This window comes from Rutilus rutilus (assembly GCF_951802725.1).
Source record: "Rutilus rutilus genome assembly, chromosome: 1".
NCBI classification, from domain to species: Eukaryota; Metazoa; Chordata; class Actinopteri; order Cypriniformes; family Leuciscidae; genus Rutilus; species Rutilus rutilus.
The window spans coordinates 61,089,097-61,113,451 of record NC_140209.1 but is presented as its reverse complement, the minus strand read 5'-3'; the positions used below and the strand labels follow the sequence as shown (position 1 = coordinate 61,113,451).

The 24,355-nt window shown below is 38.3% G+C and overlaps 2 protein-coding genes and 1 long non-coding RNA gene across 4 annotated transcripts in view; 1 reads left to right on the top strand and 2 right to left on the bottom strand.

The window, feature by feature from the left end:
• Positions 1-11,316, top strand: part of LOC311295210 (NACHT, LRR and PYD domains-containing protein 3-like) — a 68,791-nt gene extending 57,475 nt beyond the window's left edge. The window contains exon 10 of the mRNA XM_084416465.1: positions 9,381-11,316. Coding sequence (XP_084272591.1) covers positions 9,381-9,910 — 530 coding nt within the window. The 3' untranslated portion in view covers positions 9,911-11,316. The remainder of the gene's footprint in view (positions 1-9,380) is intronic.
• LOC311296478 overlaps positions 1-24,355 on the bottom strand; it is a 152,141-nt gene that overhangs the window by 1,351 nt on the left and 126,435 nt on the right. The window lies entirely within an intron of this gene.
• LOC311296278 (uncharacterized protein) lies at positions 20,764-22,248 on the bottom strand. 2 transcript variants are annotated; one of them, XM_084417971.1, is made up of 7 exons: positions 22,216-22,248; positions 22,028-22,130; positions 21,809-21,945; positions 21,663-21,723; positions 21,376-21,594; positions 21,105-21,280; positions 20,764-21,020 (listed from the first exon to the last, which is right to left on the bottom strand). In XM_084417971.1, exons 1-6 carry the CDS (start codon positions 22,233-22,235, stop codon positions 21,185-21,187), a joined length of 636 nt encoding a protein of 211 aa, XP_084274097.1. In that variant the 5' UTR covers positions 22,236-22,248; the 3' UTR covers positions 20,764-21,020; positions 21,105-21,184. The 2 variants fall into 2 exon arrangements, 1 of the variants encoding a protein (XP_084274097.1); XR_014628549.1 differs by lacking the exons at positions 21,663-21,723; positions 22,216-22,248 and having other exon boundaries at positions 22,028-22,135.

Here is a 24,355-nt window from a genome sequence, read left to right as displayed (position 1 = left end):
ACCAAGGTACATTGGATAGCATATCCCAGATGGAATATGTAACAGCATCTACCCACAGGAAGGACTAGAAAACACATATGACCTGAGTACGGGATGCATATGGAGAACTCAGAGGTATCCAGCCCACAGGGTGGAATGTTTCAACCTCGAGATGGCAAGAGGGGTCTGGCCGAGGGAAAGACACGTGCTCAGGGGAGACTTACCGTGGAAACCATGCACATGGAGGCGCCTAGCCAGTCACGGGGGCTGACCTCTCCTCAATATTATTAACTCATCTTTATCTTTAGGTCATGTTCCAAGAACATTTAAACTGGCAGTTATAAAACCTCTCATTAAGAAACCACAATTAGATCCACATAATCTAGCAAATTATAGACCCATTTCAAATTTACCTTTTATGTCTAAAATACTAGAAAAAGTTGTGTCCGCCCAACTGAGCTCTTTCTTGTAAGAAAATGACATCTATGAAAAGTTTCAGTCAGGATTCAGGCCGCATCATAGCACTGAAACTGCGCTTGTTAAAATCACAAATGATTTACTCTTAGCTTCTGACCAAGGCTGTATCTCAATACTAGTTTTACTTGATCTTAGTGCTGCGTTCGATACTATAGATCACACAATACTCTTAGATCGACTACAAAATTATACTGGTGTTCAAGGACAAGCATTAAGCTGGTTCAGATCATACCTATCTGACCGCTACCATTTTGTCGATCATAACTCCAGTAAACTATGGAGTGCCACAGGGATCTGTGTTAGGCCCTCTGCTATTTTCAATATATATGATGCCACTTGGAAATTTTATAAGGAAACATGGAATTAGTTTCCATTGTTATGCTGATGACACTCAAATATATATTTCATCACGGCCAGATGAAAACGCTAAATTATCCAAATTGACAGAGTGTGTTAAAGATATAAAAGATTGGATGACGCGCAATTTTCTTTTATTAAATCCAGACAAGACAGAGGTACTAATCATCGGTTCAAAAAACCACCCACAAAACCTCTCACAATACAACCTTAACATAGTAGGATGTCCTGTTACTTTATCCTCTACAGTAAAAGACCTGGGTGTTATATTAGACTGCAACCTGTCTTTTGAAAATCATATTTCATGTTACAAGAACAGCCTTTTCCCACCTTAGAAATATTGCTAAGCTACGTAACATGCTATCAGTTTCTGATGCAGAAAAGTTAGTTCATGCATTCATGACCTCGAGACTAGATTACTGTAATGCTTTATTAGCTGGTTGTCCTGCAACCTCAATAAACACGCTACAGTTAGTCCAAAATGCCGCCGCTAGAGTTCTAACTAGATCAAGAAAATATGATCATATAACACCGATTTTATCATCACTGCATTGGTTACCTATAAAGTTCCGCATTAATTACAAGGTATTGCTACTGACTTATAAAGCCCTAAACGGCTTAGCTCCAGTAATTTTAACCGATCTTCTATCGCCCTATAATCCATCGCGCTCTTTAACCCTCTGATGGTTTACGGGGTCTTTTGGGACCCCAAATGACTTTTACTCAAATTAAAAAAAATGTTCCCTTTGTCCAAATGGTATGAAACCTTCTACGGCTCTCAACACTTTCTAGATCTACAAAAAAAAAAATAAATTGGAATGATATCTGTTTTTATGTTAGCGTGACAAAAATTGTGACACTCGTGCAATCAAAATAGACAAAATTCATCATCAAAATCAGAAACAACGCAGAACACATCGACAGAAATGGCACAAATAAAGTGGCACACTTCCACCAATGCAAAAAACATCCACAATGCTAAATTATATTTTGCTCACAACACGCGTGTACACACACACACACACACACACACACACACATATAGAGGAATACATTTTTGAGACTATAAAAACTGTTCTCTTATCATTTGTAAAATAAAATCATCCAAAATGCAGTACCACCACAAAAAGAAATTGTTGACACTGACACATTGAAAATGTGCACACACACACACACACACACACATTTGTAAGGCTATAATTTGTCAAATAAAATCATCCAAGATGCAGAACCAACACAAATATAAAGTGGTGACACTGACACCGACAATGTAAACACACACACACATACACGCATACACACGCACAGGAACATTTGTAAGGCTATAATTTGTCAAATAAAATCATCCAAAATGCAGAACCACTACAAATATAAAGTGGTGTGGTGACACTGGCACATCGACAATGTGTACTCACACACTCTCTCACACTCTTCATCTCTCTCACACACACACACACACACACACACACACACAATTGTGTGTGTCTAGAATCTAGAATTAGATTAAAAATAAATGATTGAAATAAATGATAAAATCTTAAGACTCCAACATTTCTCTTTGTAACATTTTGTTCAGGTTTGATTCTAATCATAATGTAACATTATTGAAAAACTGGGGGGTTTTTTGGTACAAAAAATGCTAAACTTTGACAAAAATATTTTATTTTTGTTATAATTGTGATTTTATAATATTTAGATATGAATCCAACTGAATCCAACTTGTGAAAAGATATCTTTCAGGTATTCTAATAGCAAATAGCATTTACTGGAGCTCTATAGCCATCTAGTGGTTAAAATTATTATTTTTTATTTTAAAACTGCATTTTCCAAAAAATGGGCAAAAATGTTACATTAAACCATTTAAAATTATCCATGTTATCCCCATGAATGAAAGTTAGAAATCTGGGTCTTTTATAAAGTGAATTTTACATCAAATGCTGTTTTTTTGTAAAAAGGCTATTTAAATATGTATTTATTTATTTATAGAAATTTCAAAAATATCATAAATTCTCCAAAAACTGCACAAATTTTGAGTAAAAACATTAACAAACAGAATAAAATTACATTTGTAAAAAAAAAAAAACTATTATCTTGTTACAAAATTAAATGTTATTGTCTGGGGTCTCTAGAGACCCCAAAAAACTCAAGTGTAGACATAAATAAAGACCATCAGAGGGTTAAGGTCACTAAATTCGAGGCTTTTGGTCATACCTAGGATATCCAGATCCACCAAAGGAGGGAGAGCATTTTCACATTTAGCTCCAAAACTCTGGAATAGTCTTCCTGATACTGTTCGTTGCTCAGACTCGCTCTCCCAGTTTAAAACTAGATTAAAGACGCATCTCTTCAGCCAGGCATTCATATAATACTTTGAATCTTACAGTTAAATCCGACGTCTAATTCATAAACGCCAGAGGAGAACTGGCCCCCGACTGAGCCTGGGTTCTCCCAAGGGTTTTTTTTTTTTTTTTTTTTTTTTCATTAGGTCACCTGATGGGAGTTTTTCGGTTCCTTGCCACTGTTCCCTTTGGCTTGCTCAGTTGGGGATATTTGGGGATATTTAATTTAATTAATCAATCAATGATACTATTGATCAACATTACCAAACGTGGACGTTCCACTAGAAACAAACATTGATGTATTGTTTTAATTTAATACTGTGAAGCTGCTTTGATACAACCTATGTTGTGAAAAGTGCTATATAAATAAACTTGACTTGACTTGACTTGACGGCATCAACAGTGCAGGAGGAACTCTATGGAGAACTCATCTGAGTAAAATAGCGCTTGTATCCAGTCCGTGGAGTGGCGCAGCAAACATTGACACAGAGCAGGTCCGACTTACTGGCTACGGGAAGCGGGTACACGGGAGGACACTGGCTCTAAACGGAGATTGTAGTATCTTGCGAAAGTGTTATGCCGCCTTCACACTGGCAGTTGAAATCAGCTCCAATACGGCTTCGAAACGACCGGAAGTCATTCATTTCCTATTGAGATTCACAGACTGCATGCGAATGGGTCTGAACCGGGTCTGAACGAGTGCGGTGCGAAAAAAATCGTGTCAGTTGGTCTTCCGGATCCATTAAAAATTTTTAACTCTTGCGAAAGGCTATGGACGGTTCCTATCCGACAATTCCAGCGGACAATAGCGTTGCTATGGTACTGATAAACAAACCTGAATTCTTAACTTTTAATAAAATAAATAATGATTTTATAATGATAAGTTGTCATGTCATTTGTTTTCATTTTCATGATTTTCTAACGTTATTAGGGCAGTTAATACAATTAAAATGTATAATTAAATATTATATTAATCTTTGCAAATGCAGCTAAGGTTGACAAGGTTTATGTTTTCTATGTACAACGTTCTCAATATAATTCATAATCCCACGTCAGAGAGATCATACAGAATTGTACATTCTGACACTGACAAAATCAACCGTTCTAATCATAGACAGTAAAATAATTCTAATATTATTAATAATAATAATAGTTCTAATCTCTCCGCCATTTTTGTTCTACTTGCTTCCTACACTTTTCAACGGTGTAGTACGACGTCTGCTGGGGGCGTATTGCGTATTACAGAGCTGATTTCAACTGCCAGTGTGAAGGCGGCGTTAGGTGTTGCCCAGGCTGCAGCTCTACAGTTGTCTGTTAGCGAGGCGCCATGCGCTAGAGCCCAGGAGGAAGCCACACTCCTGGTGGTGTGTGCCTTCACACCTAGGGGGCATGGCAGGCCCTGCACCTGGTTAGCCAAGACAACGGTGTCCACTATCCAGTGAGACAACCTCTGCTTATAGAGAGCCTTTCCCTTCAGCTTCCCACTGTAACAGACAAAGAGCTGATCTGAGGTCCTGAAACACTGCGTTCTGTCTACGTAAGCATGAAGGGCGCATACTGGACAGAGCAGTGCCAAGGCTGGGTCTAATCCCTGAAGGGAGTGGTGGGAACCTTGGGCACATATCCAGGCCGAGGTCTCAAGATCACGTGAAAGTTAACCGGCCCGAATTCCAGGCACGCTTTGTCAGCCGAAAATGCCTGCAGGTCCCCTACTCTTGATGGATGCCAAAGCAACCAGGAGCGCCGTCTTCATAGAGAGGTTCTTTAGCTCGACTGAGTGCAATGGTTCGAAGGGAGCTCTCTGCAGCACAGATAGAACAACTGCGAGGTGGGGGGTGACAAGGATTAAACCTCCTCACACCTCTAAGGAACCTGATGACCAAAACAGTACAGATAGAAGGCTGTTCTAATGTTACGCCATCTTACCTAAATGTTCTTTGGTGAATATTTCGGTATTAACATGTGCGGAGTGGAATACAGAAAGTGTTTTGCGGGATTGACATTCAAAACTGTAAGCACGCACTGCTTTGTTTACGATTTGTGTATCTGCAGCGACAGTTTCCCTTTTTGATTGACGAATATAGATGAATATATCTGCAGACAGTTGTCTCTTTTACACGCATGCGCAGAACACGCATTCCAGCTGACAGTCAGTTCTCTCGGTGTGTTCAGGTGCAGCTTTTTTCCCCCATCGCAGACGACACAAGTTAACAACACAGTCAACTTTCATCAGCGCTAGTTCATCGGCGTTGGTTTGGTCTGTTCCAGGCTTTAGACTCCACAAGGTCGTGGTGTGCAGAGATCGCAGCCGCATAAACCTTCAGGGTGGAAGGAGACAGCCTTCGTTCCGAACCTTCTTGGAGGAAGAAGGCGCTGCACAGACCTGATGGGATATTTCTGGGATCTTCTTGGCGAGAAGAACACCAGGTTGACGAAGAGGTTCCACTTCAGAGCATGAGCTTGACCACTTCGCCACAAGAGTGGCAGAGAACCTACAGGCCTTGGAGGGGTGCTTAGGTTCACCACATCAGGTGGAGGCGCTCTGCAGGCAAAGCTGCATCGCAACATATCGCTCCACCGGGGGAACCCCAGTGTACCCTTTGGCCGCCGCGCCGTCAAGGGCAAAGAAGGCGGAGGAAGCCGCCGGGCCGCTAGAAGTCAACGGGAACTTCCACAACCTGGTGACTTCCTGATGCACCTCCGGGAAGAAAGGCACTGGGCACGTGCCGCCCCCAGGAACCAATCTTCCAGCCTTGAGTGCTCGGTGGATGGCGCCGGACGTCACTCCAACCCAATGCTCTCAGCTGCCCGAGCGAGCATGGCCGTCAGCTCTGGATCCGACTCAGACAATGCTGGCACTCACGAGGGAGGCAACGCAGCCGAATCCTCATGTCCAGAAGAATCAAGCCCACCTTGTAATGCTGTGAGCGACATGGCATCATCCGCTGGAGCCCTGAAATAAACACTGGGTCCCCGAGAGGAACCAGGCTCACCTGGAAGCTCTATGGCTTGCGATGAGGAGGGGGGCGTGGTTCGAGGAAGACACGTCGGGTTATTCCACACCGTAACCCACAGATCACCCTGGCCACCAGCCAAAGTATCCCCTCTCGAGGAGGAGATAGTTTGTGGTGTGGCAGAGGGGACTCTACCCCCATGGAGGCAGTTCACACCAACACGACTGAAGAGCGCTCGTTGCTGAAGAAGGCGAAGGAGAACCACATACACACTTCGTAACGTAATGTGAGATTGCACTCATGGCTCCTTATATACCCATAGGCCCTTTGAGACAGAGACACCGTTCCAACTTTAAAACGTACGGTCAGTACCGGTGTAAGTTGCTCGCGAAGATGACATCACGAGTCCATGTCGTTAGTCCGCCATATTGGATTAAACAGAAAGCGAAACTAAAGTTTCACAGGTCACAAATTTGGTCCGAACTTCACGAAACTGGACGTACATGATCCTTGGACCAAGCCTCACAAAAGTTACTAGAAGGATTTTTGATTTTCGGAAGCGTTTGCCCGTCACAGCCAAATGAAATCGGCGGCGTAGTCGCCAAACAGGAAGTCGTCCATATCTCAGGAACTCTGTCACGTATCGAAACCAAACTTTGTACATGAACTCGGGACTCCAATGTGAGGAAGCACAAGATCTGAATTTTATTTTTTTGTTATTTCAGGCTAATTGACAAACCTATTTACCTATGTCTATGCAAAAGAGTTTCACCTCACACTTTTAATGTTAATGCATTTAGACAGTAGGTGGCACTGTTGTATTACATTTCACAGAGCTGCCAAGTCAGTGTATAGACTGCATTCATTTTTACTAGGTTTGTCTTAATAAATGCAAGGGCCTGAATTTCGTTTTTTTTGCATCGGTCTAATTTAATCATCTTCATTTATTAATATATACAGATTTGTATGCATGAATTGTGCATTTCTAGTTCTCAAAACAGTTAATAACAAAAAAAAAAAAAAACCTTTATACAAAATATATCATGCTCTTCTTCGCTAACCGAACATACACATAATTGTCTGTGGCTGTGTTTGTGCGCACGGGAAATATGCTGCGCATAACAATAGAAAACAAAGAGAAATGCGCAGTCACATGCTCAAATAATCAACAACGTCGCTCTAGAGGTGCGTTGTGGACTGCGAAGTGGACTTCACAGGGTTTTCCGCCATTTTAAGTGAGATTCTAATCCGAGGGGAGCGAACATGTTCAGTTCGAAGGGCACTGCGCACGGCATAGGGAATAAGGGAACATCGATACATCACTTCACAGGAAGTGGAGAGCGATGATCACCCAACTGTCATTTCGCGCACCACGTCATCACCATTCAGAACGGTCATAACTAACGATGGAGGAGTTTACGTATGTGTGTAAGTATTCATACATTTCGCCATTGTTATACAAATGACAGTATTTTAACGGTTATTGTTGTGAATATTACATATACTACTTTTGATGATTATAATTTACCTCAGTGAATGCAGCCAGCTTAGCTAGTTTGTGATTTTATTTTAGGTAGTTGTAAAATAGTGCAATATAATTGTAAATATATCATATAATAATAAAAATTAAAATATGAATGTAGTCCTATATATATTTATGTTATATCATAATCTGCGCGACCCCGTCGTTGACTTTCTTTGATGACGTTTGCAGGGCGTTTCAAATGAGCGGTTATTGTCAGTGAAGTCCACTTCAACTGATTTACCGTGCTCAGGGAGTAGGGGAGCAGTGAACACTGCATATGGACCCTGTCGAATGGAACGCACATTAGATGTGTAAAAACAAGTGGAAAGCGCGAGCGCGCCGCTGTCTCCTTTCCACAAGCGCTTGCTGTCCCGTGCGTCTGTCGTTGATATGCAACCATGAACTGCGCTCTCCATGATGACAAGGAAGTATCAGCAAAAGATTAATTGATTTCTAGCCCTTGCATTAGCTTTACTACTAGATATATTTATGCAGATGAAAAATAATAAGGCGCCCTGTACAGCTATGATCAGCTGTTCGGCTGAACATTCAATGTTGATGTTACGCTGCAAACTGATCAGTTGGTTCGTTGCTGCCGCGCTCTATCACTCGCACACCATAAAGAGCAAATTGTTTTTTAATGTTTCAATTTAGTGATTAAAATGACATAATTTGGAAGCGGATCATTTCTTCACAAACAGCTCATTATGACTCAATGTTAGAATGCTGCACCTACACTCGATAGTGTGAATAAGATCAGCGCAACGCAGACCACTGCATTGACAGGGTAAAACATATGATCTGTCTACGGCCAGGGCTCAGCGGAAGACAGAAAATGCCGGTCCAGCGCTGATTGAGGAATTAAATTTGAAAATAAAAGACAGTTTGACATCTTTTTTCTTGCATCTGTGAATTTATTTTTTAATCATTTGTTCTGAGATGAAGCGAATATATTTGTGCGGGAATTTCTCGCACTATAAAAGCTAACCTTGCGGGAATGGTTTAAATTATGCGCAATCCCCACATTCCCGCACCGAAATTCAAGCCCTGAAATGGCAACGGGATGTGTAACTCTAGCATATGGCGCATATGTCATGTAAAGTTAGGCAAGGCCAAACAGCGTTATCCATGTTGTTGCGATTGCATGGCTAGAATAAACTAATAGTGAAACTGATAGCGTTTTTCATTTAATTACAATATGAGGACTGACGGTAGGCTATAAAAATCAGCGTTTCTGTGTAGGTGATGACAACCATCTTGACAGCAGCAATCAAAGCATCGCTAATTACGGTAGACCTTAATTTGAGATATAGTAAATTTGTTACTAATCAAAGGGAACACACAACCACAGAACAGCTGGGTGAGTTTTGTATTGGCTTATTGGATACAGTAAATGAAGACTGTCAACTTATTTTCAATACTATTTCATCACCCAAAACACTCCCACTCTCTGCTGTATATTCATAACCAATTATTTCAAAACCAACAACCAAGCCACATAAACAATGCCATTGGCACTAGTCTACATTGCAGACATGTCTCTTAATGCACATGAATTTTCACCTTTTTGCACAATCTTGAAAAAAGTACTATTGTTGAAATTCTCAGATCAAGCAAACTTCAACGCACCCTTATCCACTACCTGCTAACCAGTGAACCGCACCCGAGCAAGCACACTTTGCAGTTCCCCCGGAAATGCATTTTTTTAGTTGTGAATGTTGGTGGTGTAATGTGTGTTTATGTTTTCAGATGCCTGTAATCTGACACTGGATCCAAACACAGCAAACACTCACTTCGTTCTGTCAGAGGAGAACAGAAAGGTGACGCACGTGAAAGAGAATCAGTCGTATCCTGATCATCCAGAGAGATTTGATGATTATCATCAGGTTCTGTGTCGAGAGAGTCTGACTGGACGCTGTTACTGGGAGGCTGAATGGAGTGGATTTAATATTGAAATATCAGTGTCATATAAAGGAATCAAGAGGAAAGGAGGGAGTGATGACTGTAGGTTTGGACAGAATGAGAAGTCCTGGAATCTGTTCTGCTCTGATCACAGATTCACTGTCTGGCACAATAAGAAGTCCACTGCTGTTTCTGCTGGTTCAGGATCCTGTAAGAGAGTAGGAGTGTGTGTGGACGTGTCGGCCGGCACTCTGTCCTTCTACAGCGTCTCTGACACACACACACTCACACACTTACACACATTCACACACACATTCACTGAATCACTTTATGCTGGATTTAGACTTAATAATTATAACTCTTCAGTGTCTCTGTGACCCCTTTTCCACCAAAAAAGAACTGGTTCGGAACTGGTGCTGGTTCAAAGTTGGTTCAACTTGCAAACCTTCTCAGAACCTGTTTGTTTTTTCACTGACTAGAGAGCCCAGCGAACAACGTCGTTACGTCACTGTGTACGTTGTTATACGTCTTAGTTTTCCCAGAAACGCTTGCGCCAACTACAAGCATAACAATTACACTGTCTTTCTGCAAATGTTTCGGTCAGAAGAAGACGTTTAGAACACATTTGTGCTGCTCGTCTGAATTACTATAGACGGAGGTTACATTCGAGAAGAAGTTCGACAATAACGCCGCCCCCAGCCCCCGACGTAAGCATGACGTGGTAAAAGAACGGTTCTAGTCCAGCAAAGAGCTGGTGCCGCTTTGGAACCAATTTTCCTGGCCGAGAACCGGTTCTTTGGCTGTCAAAACACAAAGAACTGGTTCTCGAGTAGACAGACACAGACAGGTATGGTTTAGGAGGACAGCGTGTAACCACTGTGGTTTAGAGGGACACCCATTTCCTAACACTCTACAAATTAAACAGACAACAGTTCTAACTATAAAATCATGGAAAATAACTAACAGACACAATAAACACACACACACACACACTCTAACTAACAGACACAATAAAAACAGTGTTGCTGTTGTTGTTTCTTCTCTCGTGTGTGTTTTCTGTGATCAGTGTATAAACTCACTGTCCTGTTGTGTGTGTGTTGTTATGTCTGAATGTTTGTTGATGTTGGTTTGAAGATCTTGTTGATCATATTAAGAATATCAGCAGGATGTTTTCTGAGTTTTTGTTGGTTCTTTGTGTAAATATGTTATTATATATTTGACTGTTGATTCTGTGAGGAAGACGAGCAGAGCTGATGTTCATGAAACTTGAACTTGTTTTAATGCATATAATTCTTGTGTATAATACATAAATATAAGTTAAATTCAAGGAACTGGGTGAATCTCACAAAAGATTTTCACTCCAAAACGAAAGTGAAAATAAGAAATTACATTTTGCTTATAGGCTATTGTGAAATATTATTACAATTTAAAGTAACTGTTTTCTATGTGAATATACTGTAAAATGTAATTTATTCCTGTGATCAGTGCTGAATATTCAGCATCATTACTCCAGTCTTCAGATGATCCTTCAGAAATCATTATACTATGATGATTTGATGATCAAGAAACATTTATTATAACAGTCACGTTACTTCATATTTTTGTGGAAACGGCGATACTTTTTTTCTAACATTGTAAAAGACTTTGCTGTCTGTTTTGATCAGTTTAATGCATCTATTCTGGAAAAAGTTATAAATGCACTTTGTGAGTAATACTCTTTTCTTTACCAAAACTTTTGAACTGTAATGTATACTATGACAATCAAAAAAATAAATTCACTATATAGAAATCTGTGGTTTTTTTTTTTTTTTTTTTTTTCTGGCCAGGATATATATTTTTTTTCTATGCATGATTTTGTGTCGTCATCACGAACGCTAGATACATACAACCGGCACATCCGGGAACTTAACTGTAAATTTCGTAACCGCCCCTTTTTAGGGGAAAACAAACCAGACTTCCCATAGACTTCAATACAAAATAGCGGCACAAAACAACGTCCGTACACAGACGGCAGACGTGTATAACTTCAGAAATCACTTAGATGAAATATGTCGAGTAATTATATGTCCACCCTGCCTTCCATAGAGTGTGAACGATACATTTATAAACTTAATTTGGGCAACTTAAAAACATGTCCCTACCAGCGTCAAATTGGTCTAACAACCCCACCCAGTGGCCAGAAGTGTCTTACCCGGACATTTACTCGTACCTCATCGAGTCACCAGGGGCCTGTTTTAGAAAGGAGGTTAAGTGAAAACTCTGAGTATGTTAACTCTGAAATGAGGGAAACTCTGAGTTTTCTGTTTCAGAATGGGAGGTATGTTAAACCTGAGAAAGCAGAGTAAGTCAAGCCCGTTTCTGAAAGAGAGGTAACTTATACTCAGAGTCAGTTACCATGGTAACTTACTCTGTGAACCTAACCTGGTCGGGAGCAGGTTTTCTTCAGTAAACCCAGAGTTTCTTTCGGTCTCCTCCCATTTTTTAAAGAGGAAGTGGTGTTTAAACACCTCATTCATTCTTTCAGTACCTTTTTATTAATAAAATTAATATTTTATTAATAAATAAAAGATTGCTATTTTTTACATGCTGTTTTTTTGTTGTTGTTTTTTTTTTATAAAATGAAGTCTATATAACTCCTTAACTGGCAACTGAAAATACAGTAGTAGATTAGAGTTACATAATGTAGTTCTAAACAAATTATACAGAATTAAACTGTGGCATTTACTGGAAATCACTGAACTGTGTTGATCTGTGCAACAGAAGTTGATGGACCGTCCTCCTGCTGTTCTTTCACACTCTGAGGGCGCGGGGAGAGATAAGAATACCCATTTATACTTAGATTTAAACTTAGATTCTATAGGCTACTCCACATAAAAATGTGAATGTGTAGCTTGTTTGATGTGTAGACACATAATATTAACATTACCTCTGTAGGCCTCTCTGTGGCAGCAGAAACTCTTTATCCCCATGTGATGAGCATTTGGTTGAGTGCACTTTATAACACTATTTGTCATAATTTCTGGTGTATTAAGTAGGCTACTTTCAACTGCCTGGGGTTCTGTTGGGACAGGAGGCTCCAAAAGACAGATATTACCATCAGAATCTATTGAGATCAACAAAAATCCTAACCCAAAGTAAAATATATGGAAATATAAAAAATAGCCTATATAAAAAATAACACATATGTAAACCTCTTACATTTTATGAAGGCCCTTGGATCTTTGGGACTGGCTCTGAAGTCCCTCCAGGAATTCCCTCAGCCACAAATGCTGCTGCACTGCTAGACACTGGATGCTTTAGTTATTTAATATGTCACATGTTTGTAAAGTCAGGTAGCCTACACCCATGATATGCTCAAGCCTTACTTGACTGAATTATGTTTTTATATTTAATTTTCAGCTGCTGCCATGTTCTTCTAATGCCTGCAGGATTGCACCTACATGAAAATTAAAATTAGGTTGAATAACATACTGTTCTTCCAGTTTCACCTCAGATATTATAACAGTTGGGTAAGTTACTTGTATTACTAAGTACAAATGACACCTTCAACAGTGTAATTAGATTAATGTAATAATGACTATCTTTAGAAATTATTGGTTTACTTATTAATTACTAAATCCCATGTCAACCTCAACCACTTGAACAATACAAGGAGAGACAAGAAACAGCACTTTTAATGCTTTCAAATAAACAATATACAATTGCATGAATTATTCTTGAATTGACCAAAGTGTGTAGAGGGAGAAGGTTACATTAAAAATATACCTTTTAAAAATGTATGTAAAATAGCCTATACAGAATTGTTCTATAGTCTAATACAATTACATCAGATTTAATTTTAAATTACAGAAGAATTAAGAGTAATCCCTTTAATTAAATTACAGTATTTAGATTACTTGGTAATTAATTACACCCATCACTGTATAACAGTAATTAAAATGTAAACTTATAACTTATAAACGAAATAATGTTCGTACTCTCCATATGCTTGCAGAAGCTCATCCAGTTCTGCTGGTAAGAAATATGCAGACCTCTTGTTGTCTGGCACTGTTGCCATGGTGACTCATAATATCTGCGCTCCATTGATAATGGCTTTTTATAGTTGTGGTGCACGCGCTTAACTCAGAGTAGGTCAACTCAGAGTTGATTGAACTAACTCATTTCAGCTGTTCTGAAACCAAAAACTCAGAGTTTCCCATCTCAGGGTAAGTCAACTCAGAGTTCAAGTTTTAACTCAGAGTTGGTTGAACCTCCTTATTGAAACAGGCCCCAGGTAGCCAGTGAATGATTTTACTTCGGTTTTAAGAAGTAAACATCTTTAAATGTATAATATTATGTCTTTATATTTAGAGTAGCTACTGAGTGCACTTTTCTATCCAGCCATACAACTAGCCTGATTTAGCTTTCGATAGCATCATCCGTAATTCATGATATTTCCATAACAGCAAGATATTGATGATAATGGCAGGCAGAGATGGGCATAAATACATGGAAATGTATTTAAAATAAAATAAAAATACAAAATACTGTGTGGAAAAATTTAATTAAATACAAATACATAATAGGGGTAGCCTATTGTGTTAAAAAAAATGTTTAAATACAAATTACATGTTTGTAAGGGTTAGTACACGTCCTCAATCCGATACTGTGTATGGCGCTCGCCGGTTTGTTTTCCCCTAAAAGTGGGCGTGAACCTTTTCAGAGACGTTCTATGACGCTACGCCGGTTGTATGTATAGCGCAGTAACGACTGTTCCTCGCGGTGGATTATGGGTAACATCCGCTGCGTGCTGCTGATCTGCCATTTTGTTGTGGAGATCAGAGGGCAGGGGACGCGGCCGGCGCACGTTATCCTGTAAATGAATAATACACATCTCTTCTAGTGGACCAGAACTAGAGCCGAGGCACGATGCTTTCCGCAGCCCAGTTACTCGATGAGTTAATGGGCCGGGACCGGAACTTGGCTCTGGATGAGAAGCGCTGTAATGTACGCTGGGATGATGTGAGATGACGGCTAAACAGCGGCCGCGATTCATTTAATACACACACACACACAACTCTGTAGGCCACTAAACGACTTAAAGGGGTCATGAACTGGATTGTTTTATTATTTTATAATGTTGCCTGGGGTGCCCTTATAATGTTAGTATGATTTTTACATCAAAAATTGACATAATTTATAAATAAAAGCCATTTTTCCAAGCCTGATTTCTGCCTCAGATTTGAACGCTCTGTTTTAAGGGGCGTGTCTGCTGTGAGACTGCAGTGCAAACGCCCACTGCTGTGATTGGCTGACATGCTTGCATATGAAATAGCTAGTATTACAGGAACTCTCTCGAAAACTTTTACTACGTTTTTACTATTACAGCTATCGAGATTAACAAATCGTGAAAAGTATCGTTTAAAGCATTATATTTAAATCTATTACATCGCATGAAAGGTTGCAGCATGACGAGCACTGACTGAGCAGATGACAGACAGTCTGTTGATCGCGTGAATAAAGATCTTATCATTGCAACGCAATTTTTGCACTCTCACAAATGCTTACACCAAATCACAATGCAAACACGATGTGAATACACAGTAAGAGCTTCGTTGTGTAGTGTAACAGTGTCATTATTTCATCACGAGTTTGGTGTCCAGATAAGCTCTCGCGGCTCGCGCTGTGCTGTTTGATTGACAGCTTGGGCGAAAGGGATCGTTCTTTGATCGCTTTCTGTAGGCTATATAATTTAATAACAGTTTAAAAAAAGATTATTTTCATAATACTACGAGAAATTATGTGAAGTTGATCGTTTAGTCACTGATGCATAAACAGTATTGAACGATTTTAAGAGTAATATCGGAACTTGAATAATTACACCGAAATCACTGATCGCAGATCAGGCATTATAGAATACACATGGTTACTTACATGTTGCTGGCAGATCCGTGTCGGGAAATTGTGATTGACTGATTTAATAAAGTTTAACCATGCTGGAATCCGAAGGAAGCTTATGCAGACTGTCTTCTTCCACAACCAGGCACTGCACAATATTTAGTAAACAGCATGTTTATTGCTTGTAAGTAGCTCGATCCGGTAGCAATTATCATGTATGTTATTTAGCATGTTAGGGCGAATCGGTGGGCGGGGCTAAACAGGCCTTGTTAAAGTAGGCGTTGATCTTCTTTTGTGGAGGCGGTGTTTTATCCTCTTTGACGTCATAGTTCCCCACTTTGAAAAACGAGTCGTTTGCTGAGCCTGATGTCTATAAAAGCTTTTATTGGACTAACAAGGTAGTTTTCAGTTCTGAAACTTACAGGATATTATTATAGTATGATGATCTCTTATATGTCAAAAGCTCAAGGAAACTTTGATTTCTCAGTTCATCACCCATTTAACCCTCTGGGCTTCTTCGTATAATAGTCACACCTTAGCTTCCTCCCGCCGAAAACGGGCGAAGCCTTAAAATCTTACTTTACTTTTTCCCAGGATAACCAATCAAATATATTTTTGTTCTATAATGTTTTCTGATTATTATTTAGAATTTTTAGAATTTTTTATGATAGTTTGCATTAATTATATAATTTTTATTAGCTATTTTTTCCATTAGAATTAATATATATATATTTATTTTATTTATTTTATTTTATTTTTCAATAAATGCAACATTTCACATCAAATTAGAGTGCAGGCCTAAAAAAAAAAAATTTTCAAGTGAGAAGAGCGCCACCTAGTGGCCTCAAAATTGATAAATTTGTGTCATGTCCTATAACCGCCTATAGGCGGCCTATAGCTTTTTTATTTATTTATTTGATTTATTCCCATTCGGAAAGAAAACAATTTATTACTAATCAACCACTGAATGGAACAACAGAAATTATATATCATTTTAAAGCTTAGGATCTCAGCTTTTTAATGCATCTAATTACATTTATTAATTCCTAACGAGTGCTGAGTAATCCCTCTAAAACCAAGTGTACCGCCAGCAGGCGCCACCTAGCTGCGAAAATATTCATTACCATATTTTTCAAAAATCTTGCCTTGATTAACACAAAGTTGATGTCATTTGAAAGCTTAGAGGCTGAACTTTACAGTGAATGTATCCACTTTGAAAAACTCTTAAGTATTGCTGAGTAATTTGCTCATAAATAGAATTTCTTTTTTTTCATAATCTATAAAATAATGTACTGCAATGTGTCAAAAACATCATACAGCTCATGAAACATTCTCAGATAATTGAAAATGGCACTTCATTTTTTACAGCATATTATTACAATTAAAATGAGCCCAAAATTAACATAATCTATTGCTTTTATGACAAGATATTCTTCATGGAGAAAAAATTGCCCATGAGGGGGTGTCAAAGACTGTACAAAAAGGCTGTCTCTTTTCCAAATGCTGTAACTTTTGATTCCTTTATCCAAAAATTATAAATTTTTTATCCAGATGCAGCTAACATGTAGGGGGACTTCACTAAAAAAGAATTTTCCTCCTACCTTATTTCCTTCCTAATTTATTCCATGACAAATAATAAAGATATGCAAAATCATAATAAAAATTATATATATATATTGTCTTTTATCCGCCGTTTCTTGGCAGGACAATGTCCAAATGTAATGTAATTTATATTTTCAAAAAATTTAAAAAGAGTTCTTTCAAACGATACCTACCTTTTGACTCTCCTTGCTATAGTTTTGGAGTTATTATGATTATATAATTTTTATATAGTTTGGGGCAAAATGTGCTGTTTCAGTCTTACCAGTTCATTTCTCTCTGTGTGTGTGTGTGTTTGTGTGTGTAGGTGTGTGTGTGGGGGGGGGGGGGTGTCTTTTTTGCACTCTTGATGTTTTAGAGTGTCACCCCTTCTGTAAGTAGCTCGATCCGGTAGCAATTATCATGTATGTTATTTAGCATGTTAGGGCGAATCGGTGGGCGGGGCTAAACAGGCCTTGTTAAAGTAGGCGTTGATCTTCTTTTGTGGAGGCGGTGTTTTATCCTCTTTGACGTCATAGTTCCCCACTTTGAAAAACGAGTCGTTTGCTGAGCCTGATGTCTATAAAAGCTTTTATTGGACTAACAAGGTAGTTTTCAGTTCTGAAACTTACAGGATATTATTATAGTATGATGATCTCTTATATGTCAAAAGCTCAAGGAAACTTTGATTTCTCAGTTCATCACCCATTTAAACGTGTGTGTGTGTTAGTTTATATATAAGCTGATCTGAGCGATGGCTGGTTCGCTAGTTTGTCTCGGTTGTTTGGGTCAGTTAGCAGCGCGAGGCTCGTGTCTCATTGTTGAACACATGCGCGCGCAGCGTCCCGCCTTCATCTACAGTGTTTGCCAAGACAAATCACTGTTATTAACACGTGATGCAAAGTAGCAACCTATACGTGTAACTATTAGTAGTGCTGGGTATTATTGACACACATCTCACGATTCGTTTCGATTTCGATTCACAAGCTTGCAATTCGATTCAGTTACAGATTTAAATATATTTGTAAATACACATTTGTAACGATGATGTTATTGCAATCTAGTACATTTAAAATATATTACTTAAAGCAGCCTATATCAAATACAGACTACATTTAAAATTAAAAAGTACTTTACATGTGCTTTAGTATATTACACATCAAAGTAAGTGTACTATAAAACATGAACGGTTTCTAAACAGAATGATTTGAAATATCCTTAAACTTTTAATTTCACATTAATCAAAGTGTACTTAAGTGTGTTAAGAAACATTGTCATGAGAGTGTGCTCTCTTCAAGTAGCCTACACTTAAATGGCCTTTTATTTCATTAATAAATTAATAAAAGCCATTTAAGAGTGGTTTAAGAGAGTCAGTTTCAAGAAACTTTAAAGTACATTTTAAAACATTGTTTTAATCAACAAATGCTTTAGTCAAAGCATCTATGGCTGATTTTAACCCTCCTGCACTGTTTGATTTCTGGGTATGCTCTTTATGGAGGCGGTCAAATTGACCCTAATTACAGTTTTTACAGTTTGGGTGGAGGGGGTCTGTGAAACTGCCTTTGAAAATCCTACATAAAAGGTTTGGTTAAAAGCTTAGTATTTCAGATATCTTGAAAATAGAAATGACAGCTTATTTTTACTATCTGTGTCTTACAAAGATTTTAATTTATCTGTCCGTGATTTTCAATTAATTCTGAAAAAAAAAAAATCCCAATTAATTCTGAACACCGTGATGTAGTTTTCAAGTATGTTTTGTCAGGGTTTGAGCTGAACCAGAGCCCGTCTACGGAGAGCCTTGGCACTTCCTATTAGCCCCATTGTATAGATCTTGGTTGCAGTTCCATTAGAATTCCACTGGAGGTGATCGCGGGCGAGTGCAGACTGAATGGGAGTCTATGGGGCTAGACGGCTAAATGTGTCTCTTTCACCCGATTGCCGTCGAGAAATCTCAGATTTTATTGTAGGTTTTGCAAGTTCAACATGGGTTATAGGTCGAAAGTTGAATGAACGAGTACTTATTTCTTTTCGATTTCTTACAGGTTGAGTTGTTGTTGCCCATAACACGCTAGCATTCTGCTAATGACGTCAGCATTCTGACGTCATTGACATTTTAAAAGACTTTTTAAACCAAATAAGTGGCTCTAAAAAATCTAACACCCAGCAATGTGTAATTTCTTTGCATCTCCTTTCGAATACAACATTCAAATTACTAGACAAAAAATTATATCCTGAGAAAAGTGGATTTTGAGGGGTTTTCGCCATAGACCTCCATTCATTCTGCACTCGCCTGCGAGCGCCCCCGCATGGACAGAGACGTGTTACTGCAGCCAGTCCAGAAACCGGAAGTAAGCAGAGAGTGCCAATTCTCTTCCTATTAGACATTCTCTGGCTGAACTCAGCAGTATGCTGAGTCCCAATTCGCATACTATCCGTCCTAAATAGTATGCGAAACTAGAATTAGTACGTCCCAAATCGTAGTATGTTGAAAAGAGTATTCCAAAGATACCCGGATGGTCTACTATTTCCGGTTAGAATTCGAAGTGCAGATCAATGCACACTCTAACGGCTAATATTGCCCACAACCCATTGCGTGCGGGAGGGAGGAGCTTTGTGGTGATGGTGGTATCTATGGTGATGTAAACATGGCAGCCGGTGTGGTGAATATTACGGTTACTCCGGTGTGAATAGTCCGGGCGTAGGACCCAAGCAATCTGATTGGCGCAAAGCCCGTTTTATGGGTAATCGCTCTAGTGCCTGGTTACAAATCATACAAAATCATTTTATTATAGAAGACGTTTGTACTACGTTATAACGAGTCATTAATGTATTTTAAATTATACGTTTCATATACTAGTATTTAACCGAAGCTTTAGATTGTGAAATTAAACATTTCTCGTTGTTAGTGTGTTTTTTAGTTAGCTAGATAGTAGCATAGCATACAGCTAACGTTATCCGATGATCGTGCTGTGAGCTTATACTGCACTGATACTGCCTTACCGTATTCACAGCCATTCGTAATGCAATTATAATTATGTCATTATTTTTTATCGCAATAATCAGCGCAATATGTTACAGGTACACTTTTATTTATTAAAAGAGCCATAAGATGTTTATTTGTGTATATTACTGTTTTTCTTATTAACATATATATTAACATATATATGTATATTAAATGCTAGCTATGTTTTGTGGGTATAAATATTAATTGGTTGTCTAGCCTTGACTAAAGAACACTGTAATACAATTATGGAATCACAATCTTAATGTAATTAATCAAACCCCTTAATTCATATAATAATCTTTTATTTTAAAGAAATAACATTTATAAGTATGTTTTGTGACGCAGTTATTTGTTATTAAGCAATAGGCATAATATGCTTTTTTTATTACAAGCATGTAATTTGTGTACTAATGCATATGATTTATGTCATAATTAATTCTTAATACAGAACATCATACAACACAATAACATTTAATGTAATAAAATTAGAGAACCAAAACTTATATAAAAATTTAATTAAATTACACAATACAATACATAATGAATTCAACTGAATTATTAGATGTAATATATTACATTTTTATTGACACAAAACTACAAGCAAAATGCACATCGTTTTAGGACATTTATAGAGCTTTTTAAAATACACAACAATACAAAGCAGCTTTAAACAGACATGCTATGTCTTTACTTTTCTAAATACTTTTGTGATAGTCCTCTGGCTATACATTGTGAAGATTTAAAAAAAATTAATGTTGAGTTACCTGTGTAAAATATTTAATGAACTGTAAGGTTAAAGTTTTTTGAGAGCTAATGAGACACAAATAGATGCAGTGTCTTTTGCTGTATGAAAAGTCAAATCTTTGGTTTGAACGAAGTAAATTCATGTTGTATGTGCAGTCAATTCTTTGTGGAACCATCCTAAGGCCTAGATGATGCAGTCAGTCAATTTCCCCTTTAGATGGTGGGGTCGTGACCTGGTAGGCGAGGAGGGTGGACTAGGTGTCATGGACTGGCTTGAGGGAACTCTGCAAAAACACACAAACATGCTGCAACACGTCATGTGCAACTGCACACTTGCAAAGTCTTTAGTGCTATGGAACATCACTCACTGTTTTTACTTTGATATGCAAGCCCAAAGGTGCAACGCAGCAGAACGTAGTTAGCTCGTTGAACCTGGGATGTTGTGACATTAAAAGGCTATTTTAATGACACACTCCACAAGATAAGATAAATCAGCCCAAAAGTGACTGAAACCTTCCGTTCGTCTCAGTATTATAAGGCTGATCTGTACAACAAAAGATTAAAAAAAAAAAAATTACTTAATGAGTTAGTTCACCAAAACATATAAAAATCAGCCATCAGTTTCTCATCAATGCTTACCTCAGGAATCAGTTCACACATTACAAGGTCGATATGTTCAAGCTTTTTGTCCTTCTTTTGCTCAAACACAATGTTGTCGATGTGTCCTAGAAGTTCCTCAACATGTGCTGACAAGGCTGGATGAAAGCTCTTAGGTTTTGCCATTATCCCAGTCTTCATTTGCCACCATTTGTTCCACGTGGGTTTCAGTGAGCCTTTCACAATTCCTTGAAACAACTCCTGAAAAAAATATTTTGTATAGCAAACAATATCTAGCCATTTTAAATTTTGTAAAGTCTTATATGTACCTGAATTTCAGTATCACTGACAAGAGAACAAATTCCTTTTTTTTCCACCTCCTCGACTGTCCTATATTTTCAAAATCATCGATCTACTTGATTTATTAAACTTTTAAGTTGATTTGTATGAATGAGGACACACATTTTACACATACCTTTTATACGTCATATGCTGAACAGCATATGCTGCCATTGATGATGCGTGATATCTTCTCAGATGCCACAGATCGTCTCCCTGTATCACCTCGTTTTTCATAGAGGTCCATTTGTCCCTCACCTCCATTTCTGCCATCTAATGCAATAAACACAGTTGTTAAAGTAATGTAGATAAAACTAAAATAAAATAAATAAATAAAAGCATTTATTTAACTTACTGTACAAACCAAAACCCCACAGTTGTTAGAGTCAGCCAGCCTCCACTGTTCTGGGTACTCAACAGTCCATTTTCCCAAGTCCCAAGTATTTCGGAAGGCATTGCTTTTGTACAAAAGAAAAAAGAAATTAATAAATGTACATAAGTAAATAAAGATCACAATTTTAACATTTACAAAGCACATAATACCAAAGTATAGCCAGGTCCATCGCAGAAATTGACTTGTAGTTGTCACTGGGGTCGTAAACTCGAATACGATTCAGCAAACCATCCAAGACCTTTACAACATAAACAGAAACCGCTTTAACCAGAATAACAACTGTTGAGTAAAAATGTATTTTGTAATCCACACATACCCACAAAATGAAGTGATTTCCCTTTTCGGGGCTCTGTCCACCAACAATTCTTGGAATAAGGACTGTGTCATTCTCATCAAGGTCCTTTAAAATATTTATAAGTAAATTAGTAAGTAAATGTGTCCCCTGCCACTGAAATTTAATTAATAGATTTTGATTTACCTTCAGACAAGAAATTTGACTGTCAGCCACATGTTTCCTGATAGTGTAGGATCGCCACCAGAGCACGAACGTGTGCACCTGTAAAGCAGTTCCACCATGTGCTTTACAGAGCTGTGCAATCCTTGTGTCAAGAATCTAAAAGAAATAGTAGATTTCAATAAAATGTTGTTGAATAATATAAGAAGTATTCATATAGGAGGTTCGTGTACAAACGACCATACAAATAAGCTGCCATTGGACGCATATGGAGGGCTCGCTTGAGTCCCAAAATTTCTCCAATCATGCATTCATGTCTATGTCTCAGCACCCTCTAACAGAATCCGCAGTTTCGAGAATATCCGAGAAACTTTATTTTTCGACCCAAAAAAACTATAAGGTTTATAGATGTATATACCCTTATAGATATTTTGGGTCGAAAAATAAAGTTTATCTGATCTTCTTGAAACTTTGGATTCGGATAGAGGGTGCTGAGGCGCAGACAGGAGTGCATGATTGGAGGCTCTAGAGCCTTCCAGAGCTGAGATATGGAGATTCCACAAAGCATTTATTCCATTGGGGCAAATAGAGACTCGCATACAGTGAAATTTTGGGATGAAATTTGGCCCTTTTTGCAGCTTTTTGTTTGGACGTTTTCTGGAAACCGGGACTAATTAGAGCTATTACAAATATGTCTCAAAAATGTTATCAAATTAAAATTCTAACGTCGTCATTCAGCCATGGGAAACTTTTCTTCTGTGGACACAGTGTCTCGAAATCTTCAGCCTGGCATCTCGGAAACTGAATGAGTGGCCGCTTTCTGTCGGTTTCCTCACTCAAAATTCTCATATACATTTCCTAGAAAAAAAAATGCTTTGTAATTGTCTTACATATATAATATTATATAATATATAACAGACTTCCATTTATTTGACATCTTACCTCTTCTAGCTCCAAGATGGGAAAGCGATCCACTGAAAACTGATTTTTTTTTTCAATTTCTGTAAACACTTTTGGATCAGTCACAAATCTTTGTCAAAGTTACTTATTCGACTTTTTTTAAAGCAAATCAAATGAAGCATACCTGGGTGTGATGCATCACCTCCTGCCATGTCTGTCTTCAGGCAGTAAGAATCATGGTCATCATGAATATTCACTGAAAAAGGTTGTATATGTAATATTTTAAATTTGCCATAAACATTAACTTCAAAAAGTGGACCATCTACTGTAATGTACTGCCTTACTCACCATTCAGGTTAATGTCACGCCGCAGGAATGGTTTGAGTTGGGACACATTGGTTTTCTGGCGGAGAATGTTGCCTGATTTGTCTGCAAGTGTAGCAACCCCTTTTTCGGTAATGTCTTTGACTACAAAAGGGCCTGTCCAGTTCCCCTCTAAACGTACACCTTTGCGTCCCTCTTTTCTTTTGTTTGCTTTGAGTACCTCCTCTCCTTCGTGGATGTGAAATGATTTCACATTTTTTCTTTTCCGGGACTCGTACTCCGCCTTTTGCTTCCCCTGTGCTTTTTCAATGTGACCCCGCACCTTATGAAAATAATGTATATTAAACAGACTTAATAGAATACCTTAAATAATGTGAATTATTACTTAATTATAGTTCATACTACAGACAATCACCTTTTCCTGTACTGCTGTCACCTCTACTATCCGTGTGGGCATTACAATATTCGGATCCTCTGCTACAAAGCAATCTGTCTCAGATACTACCTTTGTGTTTAGAAGCTCTGGCGTGACTGGGTGCCGGTGAAACATCAAAAAGAATGGTGTATACTTTGTAGAGCCCTAAAAAAAAGTGTTTCAACAAATGACATTT

Excerpts from the sequence above, each read along its gene's own strand:
- LOC311296278 (XM_084417971.1), bottom strand. The coding sequence starts at position 22,235 with ATGGACCTGGCTATACTTTG. Across the intron at positions 21,946-22,027 it reads GTGGGGTTTTGGTTTGTACA|ATGGCAGAAATGGAGGTGAG; the intron begins GTAAGTTAAATA and ends TTATTGCATTAG. Across the intron at positions 21,595-21,662 it reads TCAGTGATACTGAAATTCAG|GAGTTGTTTCAAGGAATTGT; the intron begins GTACATATAAGA and ends TATTTTTTTCAG.